Source organism: Gossypium arboreum, chromosome 6 (genome assembly GCF_025698485.1).
Source record: "Gossypium arboreum isolate Shixiya-1 chromosome 6, ASM2569848v2, whole genome shotgun sequence".
In the NCBI taxonomy this organism is placed as follows: Eukaryota; Viridiplantae; Streptophyta; class Magnoliopsida; order Malvales; family Malvaceae; genus Gossypium; species Gossypium arboreum.
Genome location: NC_069075.1, coordinates 13603832 through 13626845, shown reverse-complemented (window position 1 = coordinate 13626845; position 23014 = coordinate 13603832). Strand labels below are relative to the sequence as shown.

The 23014-nt window shown below is 35.2% G+C and overlaps 2 protein-coding genes and 3 non-coding genes across 6 annotated transcripts; 1 reads left to right on the top strand and 4 right to left on the bottom strand.

Annotated features, from left to right (window-relative positions):
• The first annotated feature begins 13047 nt into the window (after positions 1-13047).
• On the top strand, positions 13048-15585 carry LOC108484179 (cardiolipin synthase (CMP-forming), mitochondrial). Its single transcript, XM_017787874.2, has 8 exons — positions 13048-13658; positions 13730-13796; positions 13906-13980; positions 14079-14130; positions 14536-14621; positions 14737-14811; positions 15029-15123; positions 15209-15585. The coding sequence occupies exons 1-8, from the start codon at positions 13165-13167 to the stop codon at positions 15300-15302; spliced, it is 1038 nt and encodes a 345-aa protein (XP_017643363.1). The 5' UTR covers positions 13048-13164; the 3' UTR covers positions 15303-15585.
• Positions 15586-16887: 1302 nt separating this feature from the next.
• TRNAW-CCA (transfer RNA tryptophan (anticodon CCA)) lies at positions 16888-16959 on the bottom strand. Its single transcript has one exon. It is a non-coding gene; the product is annotated as a tRNA-Trp (tRNA).
• An 857-nt stretch (positions 16960-17816) lies between these two features.
• TRNAW-CCA (transfer RNA tryptophan (anticodon CCA)) lies at positions 17817-17888 on the bottom strand. The gene has a single exon. It is a non-coding gene; the product is annotated as a tRNA-Trp (tRNA).
• A 622-nt stretch (positions 17889-18510) lies between these two features.
• TRNAW-CCA (transfer RNA tryptophan (anticodon CCA)) lies at positions 18511-18582 on the bottom strand. The gene has a single exon. It is a non-coding gene; the product is annotated as a tRNA-Trp (tRNA).
• Positions 18583-19606: 1024 nt separating this feature from the next.
• On the bottom strand, positions 19607-22266 carry LOC108484097 (derlin-2.2). 2 transcript variants are annotated; one of them, XM_017787750.2, is made up of 6 exons: positions 21984-22266; positions 21526-21625; positions 20973-21184; positions 20784-20867; positions 20512-20565; positions 19997-20119 (listed from the first exon to the last, which is right to left on the bottom strand). In XM_017787750.2, exons 1-6 carry the CDS (start codon positions 22080-22082, stop codon positions 20048-20050), a joined length of 621 nt encoding a protein of 206 aa, XP_017643239.2. In that variant the 5' UTR covers positions 22083-22266; the 3' UTR covers positions 19997-20047. The 2 variants fall into 2 exon arrangements, with proteins under 2 accessions (XP_017643241.2, XP_017643239.2); XM_017787752.2 differs by lacking the exon at positions 20512-20565 and having other exon boundaries at positions 19607-20119.
• Positions 22267-23014: the final 748 nt, after the last annotated feature.

Below are 23014 nucleotides of genomic sequence, written 5' to 3'. Positions count from 1 at the left end.
TCTTGGAATCAACCCAGATCCTTTCAGCAGTTACAACATACCCCTGAAAAGAAACCTCCTACAACTAGAATTCACATTTACTAAACTTAACGTATAACTATTTTTCTCGCAGTATTTGGAGAATAATACGAAGATGTTTATCATGTTCAGACTCAGTCTTGGAATAAATCAATATGTCATCGATAAGAACTATCACAAACTGATTCAAATATGATTGGAACATCTGATTTATTAAATCCATAAATGTCGTCGGGGCATTTGTTAACCAAAAAGGCATCACTAGAAACTCGTACTATCCATAACGAGTCCTACAGGTGGTCTTGTACACATCAGTCTCTTTAACCTTGAGCTGATGGTAGCCAGAACAGAGATCAATCTTAGAGAAAATAGATGCCCCACAGAATTGGTCAAATAAGTCGTTAATCCTTGGTAGCGGATACTTATTATTGATTGTCAATTTTTTCAACTGACGGTAATCGATACTCATCCTCATCGATCCATCTTTTTTCTTAACAAACAATATCGATGCCTCTCACAGAGACACACTCGGTCGGATTAACCTTTTGTCGAGAAGTTCTTAGACCTGAGCTTTCAGTTTTGCCAGCTCCTTCGGTGCCATGCAGTAGAGTAAAATGGACACCGGAGCAGTGCTCGATAATAAAGTGATGCTGAACTCAACCTCTCTATCCGAAGGTATTCTAAGCAATTCTTTAAGAAAAACATCCAGAAAGACTCTTACAGTACGAATGCCTCCTACAGAAAGCTTTGGAGGAATAGAGTTGATGCGCCGTTGAGAGCACCAAAAATATCCTATTCCCTGTAAAATAGTAAAAATAACAGTAAAGGGGAAGTAGGGTCGAATCTTCAGGGACCGGATTGTACGAATGCTCGTTTCTTGAAATCCTGGACAATTTCTTGGCTAAGGAAACATACGTTCCTGAAAAATAAAAAATAGAATTAAGAATTTGGAAAAATAAAAATAGAATTAAAAGTGAATTGAAATTGTAAAATTAAATAAATTGCAGAAATTAAAATGAGGAATATAAAAAATAAATAGAGTTGGGAAAAGAGAAAGTTTCTTATGTGGCGAGATTCCAGCCTCTGGTTGTCTTGTTCCGCCTTGGGTTCAATCCTTGGCTTTTCAGTAACCCTTCTCGGGCAAGATAAGCCAGTTATAGTGGAAAAGGATGCCTATGACCACCACCTCCAAAGATTTAGACTTAAGATTTGGTGGAACCTGAATCTAGCCAATAATCGCTTTTGTGGAACTATCTTCTACTATATCACCACTTCTTAACGGTGAATTCCACACTGTTTTGTCTCTTGAATTCGCCAACCTCTGACGCAGAAAGCCAACAAACCGACTATGTAACCTTCCCAAAACGTACAAAGCAATCGTTCCTTAGACAAGTTGAAAAGATCACTTATTAAGGGACATGGACGGAAGCATCAACCCCGTAATGCGGAGAAGCGATGAATACCCTGTTGAGAAGGCTAAGCGCAGATTCTAAGCCTCATGAACCTTTTTGAGGAATTTTGACAACCTTCAACTAGATTGGTTTAGTGGCTCATGATTTTTGGGAAAGAAATAAATAAAATAGATATGGGATTTTTATTGAAGAAAAGATGGAGAGAACAAAAGACAGAATTTTTGGGAGAGAGAGTGATTACAGAAAAAGAAATGATCAATATATGCCACTCCATCCCCTATTTATAGTACTAGAAAACCTAGTCTATTCCTAATTAAATTCTAAAAGCTAAATACAAATAATTAAAGATAATTAAAGATAAATGAAAATAAATCCTAAAATTAAATCTAAATAAAAATCCTTAATAATTATCCTAATAATTGAAATTAAAATAGAGTCTTGTGCTATAAAATCTCTTTTTTTTGCATTTTTGTCGTTGAGTCTTCCATACTTGCATTTTTGGCACCACTTCTCTATTTCTTTGCATGTTGGCCCATAATATCTTCAAATTCGTACTTTTTGCCTTTAAATTTCCTCTTGCCTCCAATTTAGCCCCTAAAAGATAAAAGACCACAAAATAATCCAAATTAGTAGGATCATACTCAAAATAATCATGCAATTAGCAAATAAAATATATCGTTCTAGAGTATTATCAAGAGCTGGATACGTAAGCAACGTATGCCTCACACTCTTTTCAGACTAGCTTATTAGCTACAAGGGCAGACATTACATTGAAAAGATAATCTCGATACTCACTAACCATGACAACCTCGACATTCTCATCTATCCTCAGAATAACTCTTTTAGATGAATAATCTAGACTGACCCGATACTTTACGAGCGAATCTATTCCCAGAATCAGATCAAATTCATTAAAAGAAAACTCTATTAGGTCCACTAGGAATACCATACTCTGAATCTCTAAGGGTATTCGTCTAAATACCATGTCAACCCGTACCGACTAACCCAAAGGATTAATTATAGAAAACTCTCTAGCAATATTCTCAACAGTTAAACCCAAATTTGTAAAAATTGTACCAGCTATATATGACTAAGTAGACCCAATGTCAATAAGAGCAAAATACAAAACAGAATAAATAAATAATATACCTGTTATGTCATCAGCATCATCATTATCCTCTCGGTGACTCGTTGCATAAACCAGTGCAGGCTATCGCGCCTCAATCTGACTCACATATTTACCTGATCTACCAACACCACGACCCCTAGGTGGTTGCTGAACCACTCTCAGAGGCTGAACAGAACCCTAAGTTGTAGTCTATGCCCCAACTGGTACTTGATGTAGTTGACGGGGAAAATCCCTAACCTGATGCTCCATCGACCCATAACAGAAGCATGCTTCTAATCTTCTCTAGCACTCGCCCAGATGGCGTTTCCTACAATCACTATAAGGTTGAATCTTGCTCATTGCAGCTGATGTATTAGTCTCGGAGGCCTGTCAAACCTCGCTCATTTCTTAAAGCGGTGTGCAGAACTAAAGGGACCCGAATCTCTCTTAGCCTTACTCTGATCTCTCTCACAGTCGCGACTCTCATGCTCAAAGCGCTTTACCTCTTCCACGATCTTAGCCTTCTCAACTAAGGTTGCAGAAAACTACTCCATCTGAGGAACTATCAGAACTCGCAGATAATAACGTAATCATTCCTCAAATCTCACACACTTATCATCGTCAGACGCTACTAGAGCTCGTACATAACTGCTTAGCATTAAAAACTCGGCTTTATACTTGGCTACAGATCGATCGCCTTGAACTAGGCTCATAAACTCGAGTTGGCAAGCCTCCACATAACTCGCCCCCACATATTTTCTCTGGAAGGCGTTCTTGAAATACTCTCAGTCAACTTGTTCAAGCTGAGCACCTTGCTCAACTGTCAGCCACTACTAGTAGGCTTCGTCCTAGAGCAGGGACACAACACCTCAATTTCTAAGTGAGAGCGAAGTCAATACCGGTCATGATACGTTCGATAGCCTTCAACTAATATTCAAAAATAGTAGGGGCAACTCTAATGACATTCCTAAACAACTTAGCACCATTTGACCGGAGTCGCTCAGTAATTGACCCTCGGCCTCCAAATCCAGAATGGGTCTCAGTAACTCTTTCCAGCAGCCGAATCATAGCCTGAGATAGCATATCATCCCTGGTCATCAGAGTCTAGGACCCTGTCTCAGTAAGAGTACCAACTATCTTACTGGTCTCTAGCTTGAGCATGCTACCCATATAGGATGACTTTGTTCGAGCTCTTCAGCGTCCACGATGCCCACGTGACCCATATCCATGACTACTATGCAAACTCATAATATCAGTTTATCTACAATGTCAGTGCACAAATCAGTTCGAGCCTTAAGAGCTCCTAACAGCACATATCAGAGTATTTAACCAAATAGTAGCTTAACCACTATAGTATCTTTACTAGTCGCAACAACGGTGCAGAAATACTTACAGGTTCGGCATCGGAGGCTCAGTGATTTACAAAAATTGGTTTTCAGAATAATTCAGATATCTTATTTTCATTTAACTACCCTTTGTAACATACATTGTGAGCCCAAAATACAATTCAAGTGTTGACTAACCTGGATCTGATACCACTAAATGTTACATCCAAAACTCGGCTTAGACGTCAAGACCAAGTCAGAAAAGTTACATTAACGATACTAGAAACCCACATTTATAGTCGCAGATAAAACATAAAGAAATTATTCAACACGTCATAGAAATCATAAAAATTAACTAATTATTCAACTATAATAAAACATCGTACTACTAAAGAGTATTGAAATTTACTAATAGTATAATTAAATGGTGATAAAGTAATTGACCGAGTTTCCAGAATGCCAACCCAATCAAATCTGTGACTCATCTGAAATTCAGTCAACACAAAATAAATTGTGAACCTAGTGCATAATAGTAATAGATTTAGCGAAAGCACAATTACAATAATAGTTATCAAATCTTAGGTTTCAATCAGAATTAGAAGACATTCAGTACAGATTTATCTTATCAGTTTTATAACAGAATAATTCTAGTTCAAATACAGAATAAATTAGTAACAGATGTAGTTATTCCTACCCCTATCCGTTGCACACTATCTCCTACCATCCCAACACACCGTTTAAGGTATTGAATGCTCATCTAGCCCTACACACCACTTAGTTTCGGTATGACACTTTTCAAAATATTTTTAGCTTAGCTGCCAGATCAATAGGTGAATAACGTCAATTTCACCTATGAATAGTGGTCTATCCACTGAATCAGAATAGATCACTTCCTTCTTTACATGACTTCCCACTCAATACAGTTGCAGATTACAGATGTCAAAATATACACACAGTTATTCAAATTCAGTAAACATTTGTATAATCAAAATCTCAATCTCAAATTATTAGATAGTATTCATACGGTCTAATTCGGATCACACATATACATTACAGATGGCTTACATTTGCGTTAACAAAGCTTACGTCCCCAAAGATGAATTCCAAAACTGACCTACATGCCCGTGTGGTCTACCCGTGTGATCCTAAATCATAGATAGTGAGGCACATGGCCTGGATACACGCCCGTGTCTTTGGTCCGTGTGGTCTCTAAATTACAAACAATGAGTCCCATGACCTAGACACATGCCCATGTCCTTGGCCCATGTGAACCCTACACTAGCATGCCCACACATGATCAATGCACATGCCCGTGTCCCCTACTCGTGTTGCTCAAATTAGGTAAATAATGTGTTACACAGCCTACCATATGGCCGTGTGGCATCGAATGCCATGTTTTTTTACGTCAAAAACTCATAAAATTTGAGGTTTTCAATATGCACCTAAAACGATTTTAAAGCAGTAACAACGTAGAAGAGTTTTGAAGCCTAAAACGACCATCCAATAACTCAATCAACCAACTTTATTAACAACAATGCAGAATTATACTCAAAATACCTATGTCGAAAGTTTCGACATAAACTTTTAACAAAATCAATACTTACTGAAGATCAATGATAATTACTCAAATTGATGTGATGAGGTTTACTAATTTTAATATCTCTACCTAACAGGGAAACCAAACGATTGACTGTCAGATATTCACACACTAAACTCGAAACAACCAATTCAGAGTATGCTACGAATAACAAAAGGAAAAAACCCAGGAAATAAACGAATTGACAGTGAAACTTACTTAATAACCTTTCAATTGAGAAAACTTACAACGTAACTTCAACTAGTCTCGTATTTCATATGACAGTAAAAGGACCAAAAAAGAAAATAAATTAAATAAAAGAAAGAATAAGGAAGGAAAAATGGAAGAAGAATAACTAACGTTAATTATTAATTAAATTCCACTCATATTCCTAGCATTTAGCACAAATGTTCCCTATCGCATACTCCGAGACTCAAACACAGGACCAAACAAAATATAGAGGCTTAACTAGTGAACTAGCAGGCTCATTCTTGACACAGGTTTACACTGAATTAAACTTAAATATGTCATTCAAGGATAGAGGTTATCTTAAATTAAAATAACAAAATTCTTAAAGATACAACTTAAACTCCTAACCGCAATTACGTAAGCAGAGCACAAAACCACATATACAGAGGCTCAATTATGACTGAATCCAATAGTTTAACATCCAAATTTTTAGGGTGTTACATTTATCAATAGAAAATAGGATCCCACTCTTCCTATTACAGACTCAATTAATTCACTTGCTTTGAACTTAAAGAGATGGAATAAGGAGATTTATAATACTATTCATACAATGACGCATATAATCTCCCGAACATTTAAAGGCGTCCAAAATGCTCTTGAGAAAAAAATGGTCAAATTCTCTTTTTGATCTTGAACCAGACCTCCGGCCTAAATTTGAGCTCATTTTAGATAATGATGAGCTTTTTTGGAGGCAAAAATCTCAAGTGGATTTGTTATCCCTAGGAGATAGGAACACGAAATACTTTCATAGTAAAGCTTTGTTGAGACGTAAGATGAATCATATTTTGACTCTGAAAATCGATGATAGGTCTTGGTGCTATGGTGAGTATTGCTTACAAGATGTGCCTCTTACTTTTTTCAAAGACCTATATTCTTTTGATACATGCTACGAGGTACTTTTCCTTTAACAGGTAAATTTTTTAAATTGAATTCTTCTATTCTTGATTATCTTGTTATGGAAGTTTCTAACAGGGAAATCCAAAAAGTTCTTTTTGATATGAGACCATTTAAAGCTCCGGGACCAGATGGCTTATATGTTATTTTTTCCCAAAACCAATGGCATGTGGTTGAGCATTTGGTTTGCGAATAGGTGAGACATATTTTTTCAGGTTGACTCATAGATCGCAGTATTAGCAAGATGCTTTTGATTTTGATCCCAAAAAGCCAAAGTCCAGAAACTATTAATCAGTTTCGTCTAATCAACATTTGTAATGTTCTCTATAAGTTGGTGATGAAACTAATTGTCAATCGATTCAAACCTATCTTTCTTAAGTTGATTGCGGCTAATCAAGTCAATTTTACATCTAGACGAAATAAATGGATAATATCCTTATAGCTTAAGAAATTATTCATTCTATGCAAATCAAGAAAGGGAAGAAGTGTTGGATGGTTATCAAAGTTGATATAGAGAGAGCTTATGATAGACTACAATAGGAGCTTATAGAAGATACCCTCTCAGATGCAGGTATTCCTTCTCAGATATCTCAAATTATTATGGAATGTATTTGTAACACCCTTAACCCATCTCTGTCGCCGGATTAGTATTACAGAGTATTACAGTACAATTAAAATCATTTAACTTTAAACATAAACAGTTATTCAAGTTAAATACAAATATTCAAATACACATTTTATTTATAGCATAAAGGCATTTACGGGCTTTAAACCAAGCCTACGAGGCCCTAAAAATAGTTTGGGAACATTTAGGGACTAATTTGAAACAAAATAGAAAATTTTAGAAATAGGGATCACACGGCCATGTGGTCAGGCCGTGTGGCCAACCGTTTACAATTCAAAGTATAGGATACACATCTATGTCCCAACCCATGTGTCCGCCCGTGTGGTATTCGAAAGAGGGTTACACCACCATGTCGTAGATGGTGTGTATATTTGAAGTATGGCTACACAACCATGTTGCCAGGCCGTGTAACCCTCTAAGACTGTGTAAACAATCTTGCACTTAAAATTTAAATGACACAAAGCCGTGTGATGAGACCACGTGTAGCACACCGCATGTGGCACACGGCTGTGTGACAACCCGTGTCCCAGGACGTATAAACCTAAAATTGCTTCTAAAACAAGACAAATTTCTCACATTACTTGGATACCAAACCAAGTCTAAAACCGACCCTTATGTACTATCAAAAACACCTTCAAACAAGATTAAAACGTGTCAAAAACACATAACCTATGTGCCTAACTAATGTGCCCTCATTGACATCACAATTCAATCATCAAATAAATTTGCATTCAACCTTAACAAATTCATACATTCCATCTATTTAAACATTAAGAACTATATACATTATCATCACAACTTCATACCATATATCAACCTAAGTATTAATTCAACATGTCCTATAATACACTATCAAAAGAACCAACTTATAAAACATATATCTATTTTATATATACAAGCATTTGCAACCTAATACAAAACATGTCCAAACATTCACAATAAAGCATCCTATATACATCCCACAAATAACCACCAACCAAGACTTCAAAATCTACTGATGATAGTTGATGATATGTGTGAGCTCCGATGGTCCGATCAACACGTTCCAAAAGTTCAAAATCTACAAAAAGTAATAACAAAGTAAGTATATGAATTACTTAGTAAGTTTCCACAATTTAACATATTAACTTACCAAACTCATTTAAATGTTATTTTGCATATAGAAAATAAATCTCAACCTTATACAACACAATCCAACAAATTTCATGTCAGTAACATTTAAATGTATGGATAATCAAAATTCGTAACTCACTTATTTAATTTAAACAGTTTCGTATCAATTAATCTTTGTTCTTCCAATGGATCTTTGTGAAAGCATTCAAATACATGAGTCTAGAAATAGACAATGCTCATAATAGCTAACCAAATACAGATTAAATATGTTACGTTACCCGTCCGAGCTAAACCAATGACAACACAGATAAACTAACCTGGCCAGAGATAGGTATACATGTAAATCGACAATAGATTACCAGTCCAGGCTAAATATGATTCACATGTATATCTAAGCCTGCAACACATGCAGGAGCTTGTTCCAAAACAAAAAATCAATCAGAAATCTCACTTATGAAACTTTTACTCGATCCATCGATATCATTTCAGGAATTCAAAATATTTCATATAAACCAATTTTATTTCAACAGTTTCAAAATATGTAATTATATCAATAACAACATTTAATAATGAATTATAAACAAAATAATCTTAAGAATTTACTGACTTGCGATAACTTACAATGGTCGAAGACGATTACTCAACGACCTTCTCTTTTTCACGATTAACAACCGATCCACTCGTTTCTTGATCTAAACAAAATAACTTAATTTAATTAATTAATTCAAATTCCATACAATACTTAAACTCAAAAAGTTCATCCTACAATTATAATTTTACACATTTACCCTCAATAATTCAACTTTATTTTATTTCATCCATACTGCAAATTTTAATCAATTAACATGCTTAAGCCAAAATCCTAACTAACTGAATTTCTTATAACTCAATAACAGCCCATAAAATTCTCAATTTCACCCTAAATCCAAGAAATTTTACTAATTTAACAATTAAGTCCTTAATCATCAAAAGCATTTAAAATTGTTTCACAAAATAATATCATTTAACTACCAAGCTTGCAAAACCATCAGAAAACTTCAAAAATCTCATAAACTCAACAATTTCACATGTCAAAACATTTAACAATTTCACGAATTTACGCTCAGGTTAGTTGGACCAAGTTGCAACGATCTCAAAAACATAAAATTTACCAAAAATGGATATGAAAATCACTTACATGCAAGCCCTCCAAGTGACTGAATATTCAAATTAAAAACATGGTTGTTTCCTTCTTTAATTTTCGACAAGCTAACAAAGAATATGATAATTTCTTTCTTTTCTTCATTTTTTAATATTTTATTATTTATTTACTTATTTACAATTATTAATTAATATCTATTTTAACCATTTCAAGCCCACAACCGTCCATTAACTATTTCATGGTATAATTACCATTTAAGGCCATAAATTCAAATTACTTTAACCATTTAATACTTTTAACTAATAACCACTAATTTTCACAATATTTACGCTTTAGTCTTTTTAACTTAATTACTAACTAAATGCTAAAATTTCTTAATCAAACTCTAATACGACATTATAGATTTCCTATAAATATTAATTAACCAATAAAAAACAAACTTATTTTTTAAAATTGTGATCCCGAAACCACTGAAAAATGGGATGTTACAGCATTTCTTTAGGTTCTATGCAAATTCTGAGGAATGATGCTTTATCGGATGAGTTCCAACCCTCAAGGGATATCAGGCAGAGGTGTCATTAATCTCTATATTTATTTTTTCTATGTATGGAAAAATTAGGACAATATATTGAAAAATTGGTTGGAGAGGGGGTTTGGAAAGGAATCTTTTTATCAAAAGGATGCCCTAAAGTTTTGTATTTATTTTTTACGGATGATTTGTTTCAGTTTATTGAAACTGATATAGAAAAAGCAAAAGTTGTTAAAGATAGATTGAAAACTTTTGGGCTTTCTCAAGTCACAAAATTAATGCCCAAAAAACCAATATTTTCTATTCAAAGAATACTCTAGCTAATATTGCCTCACAAATCTTCATGGTTCTAGGATTTAATGAAGTTCCTGACCTTGGTGTTTATCTTGGCATGCCACTCTTTCACAATCGTGTCACTACTAGTACCTTTAAGTTTGTCCTTGATAAGGTCCGTAGAAGACTTGATAGTTGGGGTGCTAAACTTCTTTCAATGGCGAGTCATTTTACTTTGGTGCAATATGTTATTATGCCAATCCCTAATTACTTTATGCAAACAACTTTAGTTCCCAGCAGTATATGTATGGAGATTGAAAAGATTACAAGGGGTTTTATTTGGGAAAGTTCTTCCTTAAGATCTAAACCAACATTAGTGCGATGGGATGACTGCTGCCAACCTCAGGCTAATGGAGGACTGGGTCTTCGACGTTTAAGGCAGCAAAATGAGTCTTTCCTCTTAAAGTTAGGGTTTAATTTCATTACTAACAAGGATGCTTTATAGGTTCAAGTGATGAGAGTTAAATACAAAATTCACAAGGTATGCCCAATGGTAATTACGTGAAATAGAAGCTCCTTTGTATAGAAGTCCATTGCCAAAGTTTGGCCACTTTTACGAGATAGCTTCTATTGGTCCATAGGAGATGAGAATTCAGTCAAATTTTGGGTTGATGATTGGATCCCTAAGGTAGGTCCTTTGATACTACTTGACTTGAATAACATGGCTTGAGACAATAATCTCATCCTCAAAGATTTGGTTACAAATGATGGTGAATGGAATTTGGGGTATATTAGAAACCATTTGGACGAATCTTTATTTGATAAAATAGTTAGTGTTCCACCTCATAGTGCACTCGCTGGATCGAATTCATTAGTATCTAAATGGTTTACAAATAGAGAATTAACTATTAAAATATCCTATACTTTCTTATCTCATGAATCCTATGATATTCTGGACAATAAATGAGAACTTGCTTGGTCTTATAATAGTCTGTGACATGTTCGACAATTTTTATGGCTAGTTTTAAAATTGTGGCTCCTCTCAAACGTGGAAAAATGCAGACTCAGACGCAGACTGGAGGATGACTCTAGTTGCTAATTTTGTGGATCTGCAGAAGAAAATATTCTTCATATACTTCATGATTGTCCCAAAGCTTAGGAAGTATGGAAGCAATTCATTCCAAATTCAATTTACTCCAGGTTCTTATCTCTGTCACTTTTATCTTGGGTGACTGTCAATCTTTCTAATGAACTGAATTTACAACTCAAATATGTTAATTGGAACACCTTGTTAAGTATACTATGTTGGGTTGTATGGAAACAAAGGAATTCTTTTGTTTTGGGAAATGTTCCTCATAATTTTGGTATGCTTGTAGGATCCGCTTGGAGTTGCGTTGTGAATGTGAAAGCTAATAAAAAACCAACGGTCAAGGTTAAAAACTGAATCACACCAAGCACCTGGCAGCCACCAATAGTTGGTTGCGTCAAAATGAACATATATGGTACAAAGAAACCTCATACCAGACTTGCCTTATCAATTAGGATTGCTAGAGATAGCCATGGTAGATGGATATTTGTCTACAGTCACAATATTGGGAAATGTAATGTTGAACAAGTATAGGAAATCTACGATGGACTTAAACTAATTTGATCTAAAGGGTGGAAATAGGTTATCTTAGAATGTGATTGTTTAACTGTAGTTCAAGCAATAAATGGTGACTATAAAGGCATATTGAACGAGGCACTGATATGTAGAATAAAAGAGCTTTACGCTCGAGCATGGGTGGTTCGCATCGAGCATATTTATAAGGAATCTAATAGACTGACTAATGCCTTAGTTGGTATGATATTTGACTATCAATTGGCTCTCAATGAGTTTGCTTCTCCTCCCCAACAAATTGATACTTTCGTTCTGAATAATTTGCAATATGATATTGATGTAATTATTGTTCTATAATGTGCTACTCTTCTTTTTCTTACAAAAAAAAAAAACCACTACTACCTTTATAACTATTAGATACATCTATCCTCACTTTGACCCGTTTAAGGAAATACATAATACACAATTTTATTACATTATATAGATAAAATAATATTATCTTTTTAATAGTTATATAAGAAATTAAAAGAATTTAGGGTTTATTTTATGATGTAGTTTTATATTTTTATCCTTTTAACAACTATATATATAAAGATAAAAATGTAATTTCATATATGGGGCAAGACAAGCAATTATCAAAATCGCCCCAAACTCATCTTATAAAAAACAACTCATCCCCACCCCATCTCCACTATTCAAAAAAGAAAAGAAAAAAAATCACTCCACTTGAAGTTGGGTGATTTGAATTCCATTAAGCAATTCGAGTTTTGTCATCTTTACTTATATATATGCCTTACATCAAATCTGAACGGATATTTAAATTGATTGTTAGATTGATAGAAGGATTTTATTAGTATAATGTTAATATTTTGAGGACTCCATTAGAATATTTTGAAACCTTCAAACCTATTTAGAATATGAACAGTAATATAAGACTTTTGATGAGGAAAAAAAGAAATTAAAAGAATAAAGTAACATAAAATATTTAAATTACTCAAAAGAAAAAATAAAAACTATACAATTTAAACTATTTTTTATTTTATTTTATGATAGTAACATAATAACAATAATATAACAAATCGATAATGTTAATCACTATATAATAATTTTTAAAAATTTAATAACTAAAATGTAATTTGAAATAAACTTAAGTGATTAAACTTAGATTTATCAAAAATATTTGTTAAACCCTTGCAAAACCTATGAAGGAAAAATGAAGACAAAAAGACATTCATAATTTTCCAAAGACGCATTCTTTTCTCAGTCTTGTCCTAGAATTCAAAAAAAGCGATGCTTTATCAATGGGGATTTACAGATCTCTGCAAACCCTAATCACCAAAAACCCTAAGAAAGCTCGAACTTTTTTGACCTCAGCATCTACGAATTCAACTGCTACAACAGCCACTTATGTAATTCCACCTCTATCCTCCCCTCTCTTTCACACCCGAGTCTCCCCCTTTTCTCCGTCTCTTTCTAAATGGATCGCTCCTTTCAATGGCCCTCTCTTCCTCGCTTCTCCTCCCTGGAAGCTCTCCCAATCCGCCACTCCCTTCTGGGGCAACGTCACCGTTTTAAGAAAAGTCCAAGCGTTGAATCTTGACTTGATCAGAGGCGGCGGAGCTAAATTCCCAGTCAAGCTACGATTTGGGTCTGTCCTATCGAACCCGACAGCCTTGGATCGGATGGAAACCCAGAAGCAAAGTAATAAGGAGAGGGAAGCTGTGCTTGAGAGTTTCGTGAATTTGCCCAATTTCATTTCAATGAGTCGATTGGTTTCTGGTCCTTTGCTTGGATGGTAAGTTATTAATTCAAATTTGTTTTTGTTAATTGATTGTTGCAGTTATTAATTCAATGGGTTAATTGTAGGATGATTGTAAATGAAATGTATGGTCTTGCATTTGTGGGATTGGCTATCTCTGGTGCAACTGATTGGGTAAGGATTCTCTTGACATTTTTCAGATGTTAATTGAAACCAAGTAATTTTTTTTTTGAATAAATGATGAGAATATAAGTTTTTTATCATTTCTATTGATTTTTTCTAGTTGGATGGTTATATAGCTAGAAAGATGAGGATTAATTCTGTGGTGGGTTCTTATCTTGATCCTCTTGCTGATAAGGTAAATGATTAATGCCACTTTACTTCTTTGTATGCTTTTGTGACTTTGCTTATGAGCTTCATTTGACAAGTGGTTTACTTTTCATCTTTTTGGTATAGGTTCTTATTGGATGTGTTGCTTTGTCAATGGTACATAACCATCTTTTGCACAGTAAGTTTAATCTGTATTCGTTTAGATCTTCTTCGATTCTCTGGTTATTGGTATTAATGTTTTAATCAATATGCCCCGCTTACACATACAATTCATAAACAAGCTTTCCATCTTGGAAATACATGATTTTTACTCAGTCTAATGCTAAAATTATCATAACTGGACTAAATGTTTAAGGTTTGTACTTGTTATAGATTATATCAGCAACAGTTTTTTCTAGTAATTGCCACAGAATCCTTCATCTTGATTTCTGCTTCACCTACCTTTAATACAGGGAATTGTGGATGTTTAGAGCAGTAATTATCTGTGTATGTTATTTGATATTTAAATTTTACACACATGAGGTACTCTATTATCTGCAAATGTTTGGTGATGCTGATCTTATTAGTTTTCTGTGATGTAAAGCTGGACTTGTCGGGCTTGTTGTCTTTCGAGATGTTGCCCTTGTTAGTGGTGCTGTGTACCAAAGAGCCAGTAGCTTGGGTTGGCAGGTGGGCTTAACTTGAACTTTAGTCGCACATGTTTTTGTTCCAATTCTTTAATGGCTTGGCAAACTTTGTGAATCATTGATCTAAATCTTGGGTCTTTTTTTTTTTTTTTATTCAGTGGAAAAGTCGACTAGATTTCTTTAATCTTGATGGGACTAGTCCACAGAAGGTTGAGCCTCTCTTTATAAGCAAAGTAAGTATCATATTTTCATTTCCCAATTGAGGGGAGTATGGATTGGAGTTAGCAATGGATTCTGCAATTCTTTAGTATTTTAACACTGTAAAAGACGGTGAGAACAAGTGGCAAGACACGGGTGAAAGCCATCTACGGAATGCAGAAAACCCCAAATGCTGCAGCATGTGAAGACCATTAATGCTTCCATATCTGAAAAGATTTCAAAATTTTGCAGGTTAACACAGTTTTCCAGCTGATATTAGTTGCTTCAGCTCTCCTTCAACCTGAGTTTGGAACACTAGAAACTCAATTATGCATCACATACTTAAGGTAAACAAACTGCCCCTTAGCTAATTAGATCATACTTAAATATATGATGTCACAAAAGCTGATATACTTCATGACATATCGACAGTTGGTTAGTGGCTGCCACAACAGTAGGTTCTACCTTTGCATATGGAGCACAACACATGAGAAAGAGACCAGGGTCGATGACTAGAAAGCATTAGGTTGAATTCCTAGTGCAACACTAGGACAATCGATGAGTTCCTTCAGTGTGTGAGCTTATAGAGCTGTAGATGGGAAGAAAAGAATGATTGCATAGGATACAAACCAGATGTTGAGCCAAAGGAGCTTATCGGTTACCTGTAAATGGCCTGCACTATCTTGTAACAACAGCAACAGAAACAATTTAAGAATACAGGGTTTGGCAAAGCATCCTATTAGTATAACTTGTAAAGTTTTGTCATTGGTGTTTAAGCTCCGTTCAAGAAATTATGTTGATTTCTATAATGTCTTGGTCAACAATTTTAATGGGGGTGACTTGAATTATGCCAAATTTTGGTTCAAACATGAAAAAAAAAAGCTTCCATTCGAGGATATGAGGATCAGGGTAAACACTCTTTTAACTTTTGATGAAAAAAAAAATCTCGAAGCTGATCCAAGATAATTGTCAGAATGCACCACAATCTGCAAGAGGATATGACATTACTGCTACTCTTAAGGAAAAAGTTGGTGTACTAATTCCACTAATTCACAAAAATACATGCAATAAAGCATAACTTGCTTTATGACACTAATATAGGTAACACAGAGAATCAAGACTTATTTTTCTCCTCTGTTAACCTTGGTTCCATGATACAAGAAGCTGATATAGTTTATCCAATAAACTAAACAAGCTATTTAAAGTGATGATTCCACGGCGCTAAAGTTCCACTGAAACAGCATTTTAGTGTTTCAGAGAAGAGAGATTATTCAGTAATTCAACAAACAAAATGAAAATAATTCAGGGTGTCGCTAAGAAAACTACACTGTTCATTTTCATTTCAATGTAGGTATTGTCCCACTAGAGAGTTTTATCTCCCTTAAGCCCTTAAGGAATGCGTTGGTTGATGTAAATATGATCTGCAAAATGAGACATTTAAGCTTTGGTTGTTGGTTCAATCCCCTGCAGGCAAAACTTGCATAATTGATATTTCTAATACTACGACACTTTTTCCGTAAACTTGCAGGTGATATACGAGACACTACCCATCCAAGTGCACAATACCTTCCGTTTATTTGCTCTGAAGAAGTATGGACACCTTGCTTACACCTGGGAACTTCTCCTCGACAATTGTGGACGAGTTCATTTGCCTCCTCAACGTTTAAAGATATTTCTAATACTACGACACTTTTTCCGTAAACTTGCAGGTGATATACGAGACACTACCCATCCAAGTGCACAATACCTTCCGTTTATTTGCTCTGAAGAAGTATGGACACCTTGCTTACACCTGGGAACTTCTCCTCGACAATTGTGGACGAGTTCATTTGCCTCCTCAACGTTTAAAGATGCTAGCAAAGTCTTCTCACAAACCGATTTCAATTCCATACTCTCATTACAGAATTCCCCACAAGCAATACAGCGAAGCAAAGTAACAGTGAGAGTCCACCTCCAAATCTCCATTCCTCATACAATAACTCCCTAGCTTCCTCCAAATTCACTCCCTTACACAACCCATCAATCAAAATCGATAAAGAAAAACCCAAATTCGGCTTCATTCCCTTTTGACAGCAGAAAACAAAAAGCGGGATCAAAGTTTAACGGAGATTTGAACCCGACGTGAATCGAACACGCAACCTTCTGATCTGGAGTCAGACGCGCTACCATTGCGCCACGGATCCCGTTGTTTACTCTTTTAAAAAGAGATCATTTTGATTGGTTTTATAATAGTAAATCATTACTAGCTCTGAATCAAAAGGAAGAGACTCCATGAGGTATTTTCTTTAACAGCTTATATTGATGACATATGCACATCGACGGTTGGTTAGTGGCTGCCACCACAACAGAGGTTCTACCATTGCATATGGAGAAAGAGAGCAGAGTTGATGAGTTTCTAGGGTGTGTGAGCATATAGAGCTGTAGATGGGGAAGAAAGGAAAACCGGATGTGGAGCCAAAGGAGCTTAGTGGTTGCTTATAAAAGGCCTGCTCCATCTTGCACTAAAAGCGACAGAAACAATTAAGCAAGACAAGATAATTGTGAGAATGCACCATAATTCTACTCACAAGCAAAGGAGTATGACATTACTACCGCTTCACTTTAGGAACATGCATGCAACAAAGTAACTAATGCTGCATGAGACTAAAGTTTCATACGTACTACACACAATCAAAATTTTATATTGTTTATAATTAACCTTGGCTCCATGATAGTTTATCCAATAAACTAAACCTGGTGTTTAAAGGAAATGATTATTCCACAACATTTTATCGAATAAGTTTCAGAGAAGATATGTTTTTTACTAATTCAACGAACGAATTAATGAGAGAACTGCAATTTTCATCTTTCATTCCAATATAAAAGGCCTGATTAGGTTCCAAAATTGATGATGCAAATGAAAAACTGTAGGACACCTTGCTTACCTTCCCCTTTTTTAACATTTCTGGATAAACTTAAATCTGCTCGTAAAGTCCTTGGACAAAGCGATTTTATCCCAAATTCAGAAAAAAGAGAAAATATGCAGGATTTAGCTGGGTATTGAACCCGACGTGAATCGAACACGCAACCTTCTGATCTGGAGTCAGACGCGCTACCATTGCGCCACGGATCCTTTTGCTCTTCGAGGGGTTCATTTATTTTCAAATAGTCATTTTGTAGCATCTCTGAATCAAAAGGAAGAAGTTCCATGAGGTGTTTTCGTTAGTTTCCAGTAAAATTTTAACATTGCATAAGTTTAATGTGCATTCTAAGTCACTGCTAATTTATTGGTTTTTAACTTCACACCATATAGCCTAGTGTATGTGTCATGCCAGGAAATGGAAGGTGGTAGGATATATAAGCAGATGCAGTCAAACATAGTTTTTAGAAAAAGGGTATTGTCTCGGGACATTGTCTGTTGTTGTAGGACTTTACAAGGCATTTAGTATTTTGATTTCATTTTTGGTGGGTGGATCTGTTGGAAGAGTCAATTGCTCCACCTGCTTCCTTGTTAGGTGTTTTAAGTTCCAAACTCTTGTACGGCAGTGTTCAACTGCTCACCATCTGTTTGATATAGATATAGATATATATATGTGAGTCAATTGTTCCTGGTGTTTGATGGAAATGATTCCAGGACATTTGATTCAAAAAAGTATGGGAGGGGATGTTTTTCACTGTTTCAACAAGCAATTCTGATGCAGTCTTTGTTTCTCATTTCAGAACAAAAGAATAAGGATCTTTTAGTAATGGGAAATTGAACCCGACGTGAATCGAACACGCAACCTTCTGATCTGGAGTCAGACGCGCTACCATTGCGCCACGGATCCTGTTGTCCATTGCCTTAAAATAGTTATATTTGTTTGGTCACAGTAAAGTTTTTAAACTCTGAATCAAAAGAGGAGGCTCCTGTCCATGAAGTATTTTCCTTAATTTCCAGTAACATTCTAAAATGGCATAAGTTTAATGTTCATTCTAAGTCCCTGCTAATTTCTTGGTTTGTTTAACTTGGCACTATATAGCCTAGTGTATGCACTAGAAAAGTCTTTGTTTGTTGTTGTAGCACTTAATAAGCCTTTAGTATTTTGGATTTCCGTAGGGTGGATCTGTTAAGTCTCATTTGTTTCACAAGCTTCCTTATTAGGTGCTTTATGGTAAGTTTTTCATTTTTGGCCAAACCTTGCGCTTAGCTTCAAAACTATACGACTTATTGCACTTGAAGCTACTCTTGTATGCAAGTCAAACAGCAGTGTCTTTGTTCACAATCTGTTTGAGTATTGTACCTATATCTTAGGCAAATTAATAATCTGAACAGTGTAGTATGCATGAATTTAGAGATCCTTTCAGATTAGATAGAAACCTATAGCGACTTTTGTTTGCATTCAGAATAAAATCAAGTCAAATATTTTCCTATTTAAAAACCCCACATGTAAGAGCTCATTAAGGACGTTCTCTGCTTGTAAAACATTATTTTACACTAAATTGGTTTAAAGATAATCTCCAATGTACTAATTGGAGTGCTTATTGGGTTGATTAGTGCTACTGTTACCCTCCTTTCAATTGTTTTTCATGCTGTGGGTACAACAAAAGCGACGACCAAGTAGCTAAAACTTTTAAATTAACCCCAAATCACATTTTATCATTGGGACTCCTAATATTCCCTTAAAACATGCCTAAAATCATGTTAACCGTCTTCCAATAACATGGGACATCAATCAACTGGTTGCCACTATGTCAGCTTTGTGGTAGGCATTTTTTCCCCTATAATTTGCACAAGTTCAGGGTTCATTTTGTTTCATGTAACAGAGGTCACCAATAAACTAAACCAAAGCCGCTAAGACAATAAGATCAGAGTTCCGCCACGAAAGGGGGTAAAACATTAAATTTGTGAGTAAATGCTGCTTGGGTCATAGCAGATGCACAAAGGGCATCATATACCAACCAAAAGCACTCAGTGTAGGTATAAAATTACAAAACTCAAATCTCCAAATCAGCATAACTGTAGTAGGTCATATATACAATAGCTAACCTCTAATGCGAATCAAGATATATTGTTTTCATGATTAGCAATGTAAGCTTGAACGCTTTTACGAAGGGCAAACTACACTTTTTAGGCAATTGTCGTGTCCAAGCAGAGATCAACCCCACCAAGGTACACTTCGTTGGTCTAGTTTCCATACGGCAGATTAATCCCTGTGAAGTTCCTCTGCAGGTGGTGGAGCAAATCTCACATTTTCCGCCGTGCTACCACTACATCCTCATCTGCAAACAGCGCTTTGATGAGAGATGGAGTCTTTAGGGTCTGCGACCAGTCATTTGGGGATATACATCTTCAAGAAAATAGTATGCATGACCAGCTATCATTCCCTGGATTAACAAAAATATTTAGTTTAACAAAGAGATGGCATTCAAAAATTAAACATGGCCGCATTGAGAATCTGAAGCGTGGGACAAGAACCGGGGGCAGTCTATAGGACCATTGCATAATTATAAGGGAGTCTCTCGGTTATCACCCAGCGGATGAGACCAAGCAACTTACTCCCCCCAAATCCTAACACTTTCCTTTTCCACACTAGTCACAACAAGACCGATCCAGCAGTGACGATATATGGCTATTATGAAAAGCTTAATTATACTAGTATAGCTTGTGCCTAGTAGTCACTTCAGTGAACGTACAATGGATTTCAGATATATACAGAGAATTCATACAAACAATACTAATCCCAACATTAAAGCAGGCTCTGGAAATAGGAACACACCAACAGATCCACCCAAGCACTAGCACCAACAAGAACAGAGAATCCCAAAAGCACCTAAAAGATATACAAGGAAAAGAAGTAATTATACTCAACAACTAGATGAAGTATGATAAGACCCAAAATGCAAAAAGAAGGCTGAACTTTCTCCAAATGGAAAATTCCACCAATAACCACATTTCTTTTTTGAAAACCTTTAAATACTTGAAATAGAAGATGCATAATCAAGAGCAATAACAATCATAAAAAAGGATGGAGTGAATTGAAGCACTCACCCAGGGCAAGTAAGCTGCTGTGAAGGTAAAAAGACCCAGAAAACTCATATGTATAAAAGGATTCTGTTTGCTCCATACATAAACCTACAAGTAGTAGTAAATAAGATGGCTTCCAAATGGCTATTAACAGAGATCATAAACTACAAAATAAAACAAATTTTGCATGTAAACAAAGGCAGATCGGCTTACCATCATGAATGTCAATGAATTGCTTAGAAATATGATTCGGGCAAATGATGCTGACAGATAAGGTATCATTCCTCCTATAAGCACAATGCCAGTTAAGACAGAAGCTCCAAACAAAAGCATGTAAAAAATCTGCAGTCCTTCCCTGAATGTGTTCTCTTCAAGAAGCTTGCAGTATCGGGCGAGAAAGAACATGTGAAACATGAAATCCAAATCTGGCATATAAATGGATACCATGTTAAAGGTGCTCGACAATTTGTGTACTAGCTTCAATCCTAATCATACAGATATGCCTGGATAAGCAATGCCAACTTTAAATATCTTTAATGTCATTGATGGTTTAAACTCGGAAGAAAGTATATAAAAGGAAAGTTGATTTGAAGTTATTGTTGTCTTTAAAGCATACTCCTTTTTACTTTTATCTACACTTATTCAAGCTTTTAAAACAACAGGAAACTTTTACATATTTAAGCAAAAACATCCACGACAAATTACATAACATCGTTCCATGGAAAAAGAAATTACAAACCCGAGATAAAAAGGACATGAAATTTACCCATCTTGCGGAAGTACAGGAAGTTAGTAATTAGGCGCCAGAATTGATAATGCTTAACCACAAGTTTAGGGTTCAAGTACAGATGATAAGGTGATATTATCTGCAAAAGAAAACTAAATCAGATTAGCACAACAATGCAAACATGTTCTAGATTCTTCTCAAATCAAGACGGGAAACTCAATCATATATCGCAAACTTTGCCTGCCCAAATTTCCAACTTTAAAACATGAATAGAAACCCATGGATCAAATCCAATGGGAATCACTAAATTCACGACATTGGGATAAACGCAGATCAAATCATTCTATAATAATTATACCCATTAGCATAAAAACTTGAAAAAGCATGCCTAAATCATTGAAAATTGAAAGGGCAAAATCGAAATCCCATTGCCCAGATTGAAAAAGAAAATCCAAAAAGAGAAAATAAAACACATATAATAAAAAAAAGAGGCATACTTCGAGAGAACAGCCAATAGTGATAGCTACAGCAGCTGTGAGATAAGAACGGGTGATGACGGGCATCTGCTTATACCATTCTTCAATAGCTTGAGCCATTGAGGGTTTTTTTTTTTTTTTGAAATTTCTATAATAGCAATAAAATTCAACCCAAGAAAGACTAACTGGATCAAATTGTTTATTTGATTTTCACTATGGATTGGGGGGGCTTTGAAGATCGAAACAGAGATTTGGTTTTTCAACGAAACAAAAAGAAGAACCGAATGAAGTGATTAATGGCGTACAAAATATTATCCTACTTATATACCATTTTTTTAAATGACAAATCCAAGGCGAATCAGAACGCGCGTGGTTGATACGAACCAATCAAATTGCTTTCGTTTAGGATTAATTACATAATGAACCCTATGCTAAGCCTTACCATTCTAATCACTAAATAAGTGTTATCAAATTAAATTTATATTTATATCCTAAAATGATTAAATTAGACCTATTTTAAGAGTTTTAAAATTTTTACATACAAGTTAAATCAAGATGAAATTTTATGTTCTATTAAAATATCCAGGGATGGAATCAAAAATTATTTTGAGGGCTTAAAAGATTTTGTTAAGAAAACCTAAATTGAATTTTTAAATTTTTTTAAGAAAGACGAAAATATAATTTTACTATTAATCAATAGTTAATGTAACACCCCTAATTCAGATCCGTCGTCAAAACAGGTTACGAGCATTACTAGAATAAATGATCAAAAAGCAGCATTTCAAATTATTTACATCCATGTCAGATATTATTCATAAAGTCCATTATATGAGCCTCGAGGCCCAAAACATACATTAAAAAAAGTCAGGACTAAACCGGGTACTCAGAGAATTTTTCGCGAAATATCAAAATTTTCCTAAGTACAAGGTACACACGCGCGTGTGGTCAAGCCGTGTGGGCATTCGAAATGGGGCATACTGGTAGTGTCCCAAATTTCATGTTTGTACCCGTGTAACTCTCTAACTTGGGTCACACGACCAAGTCACACACCT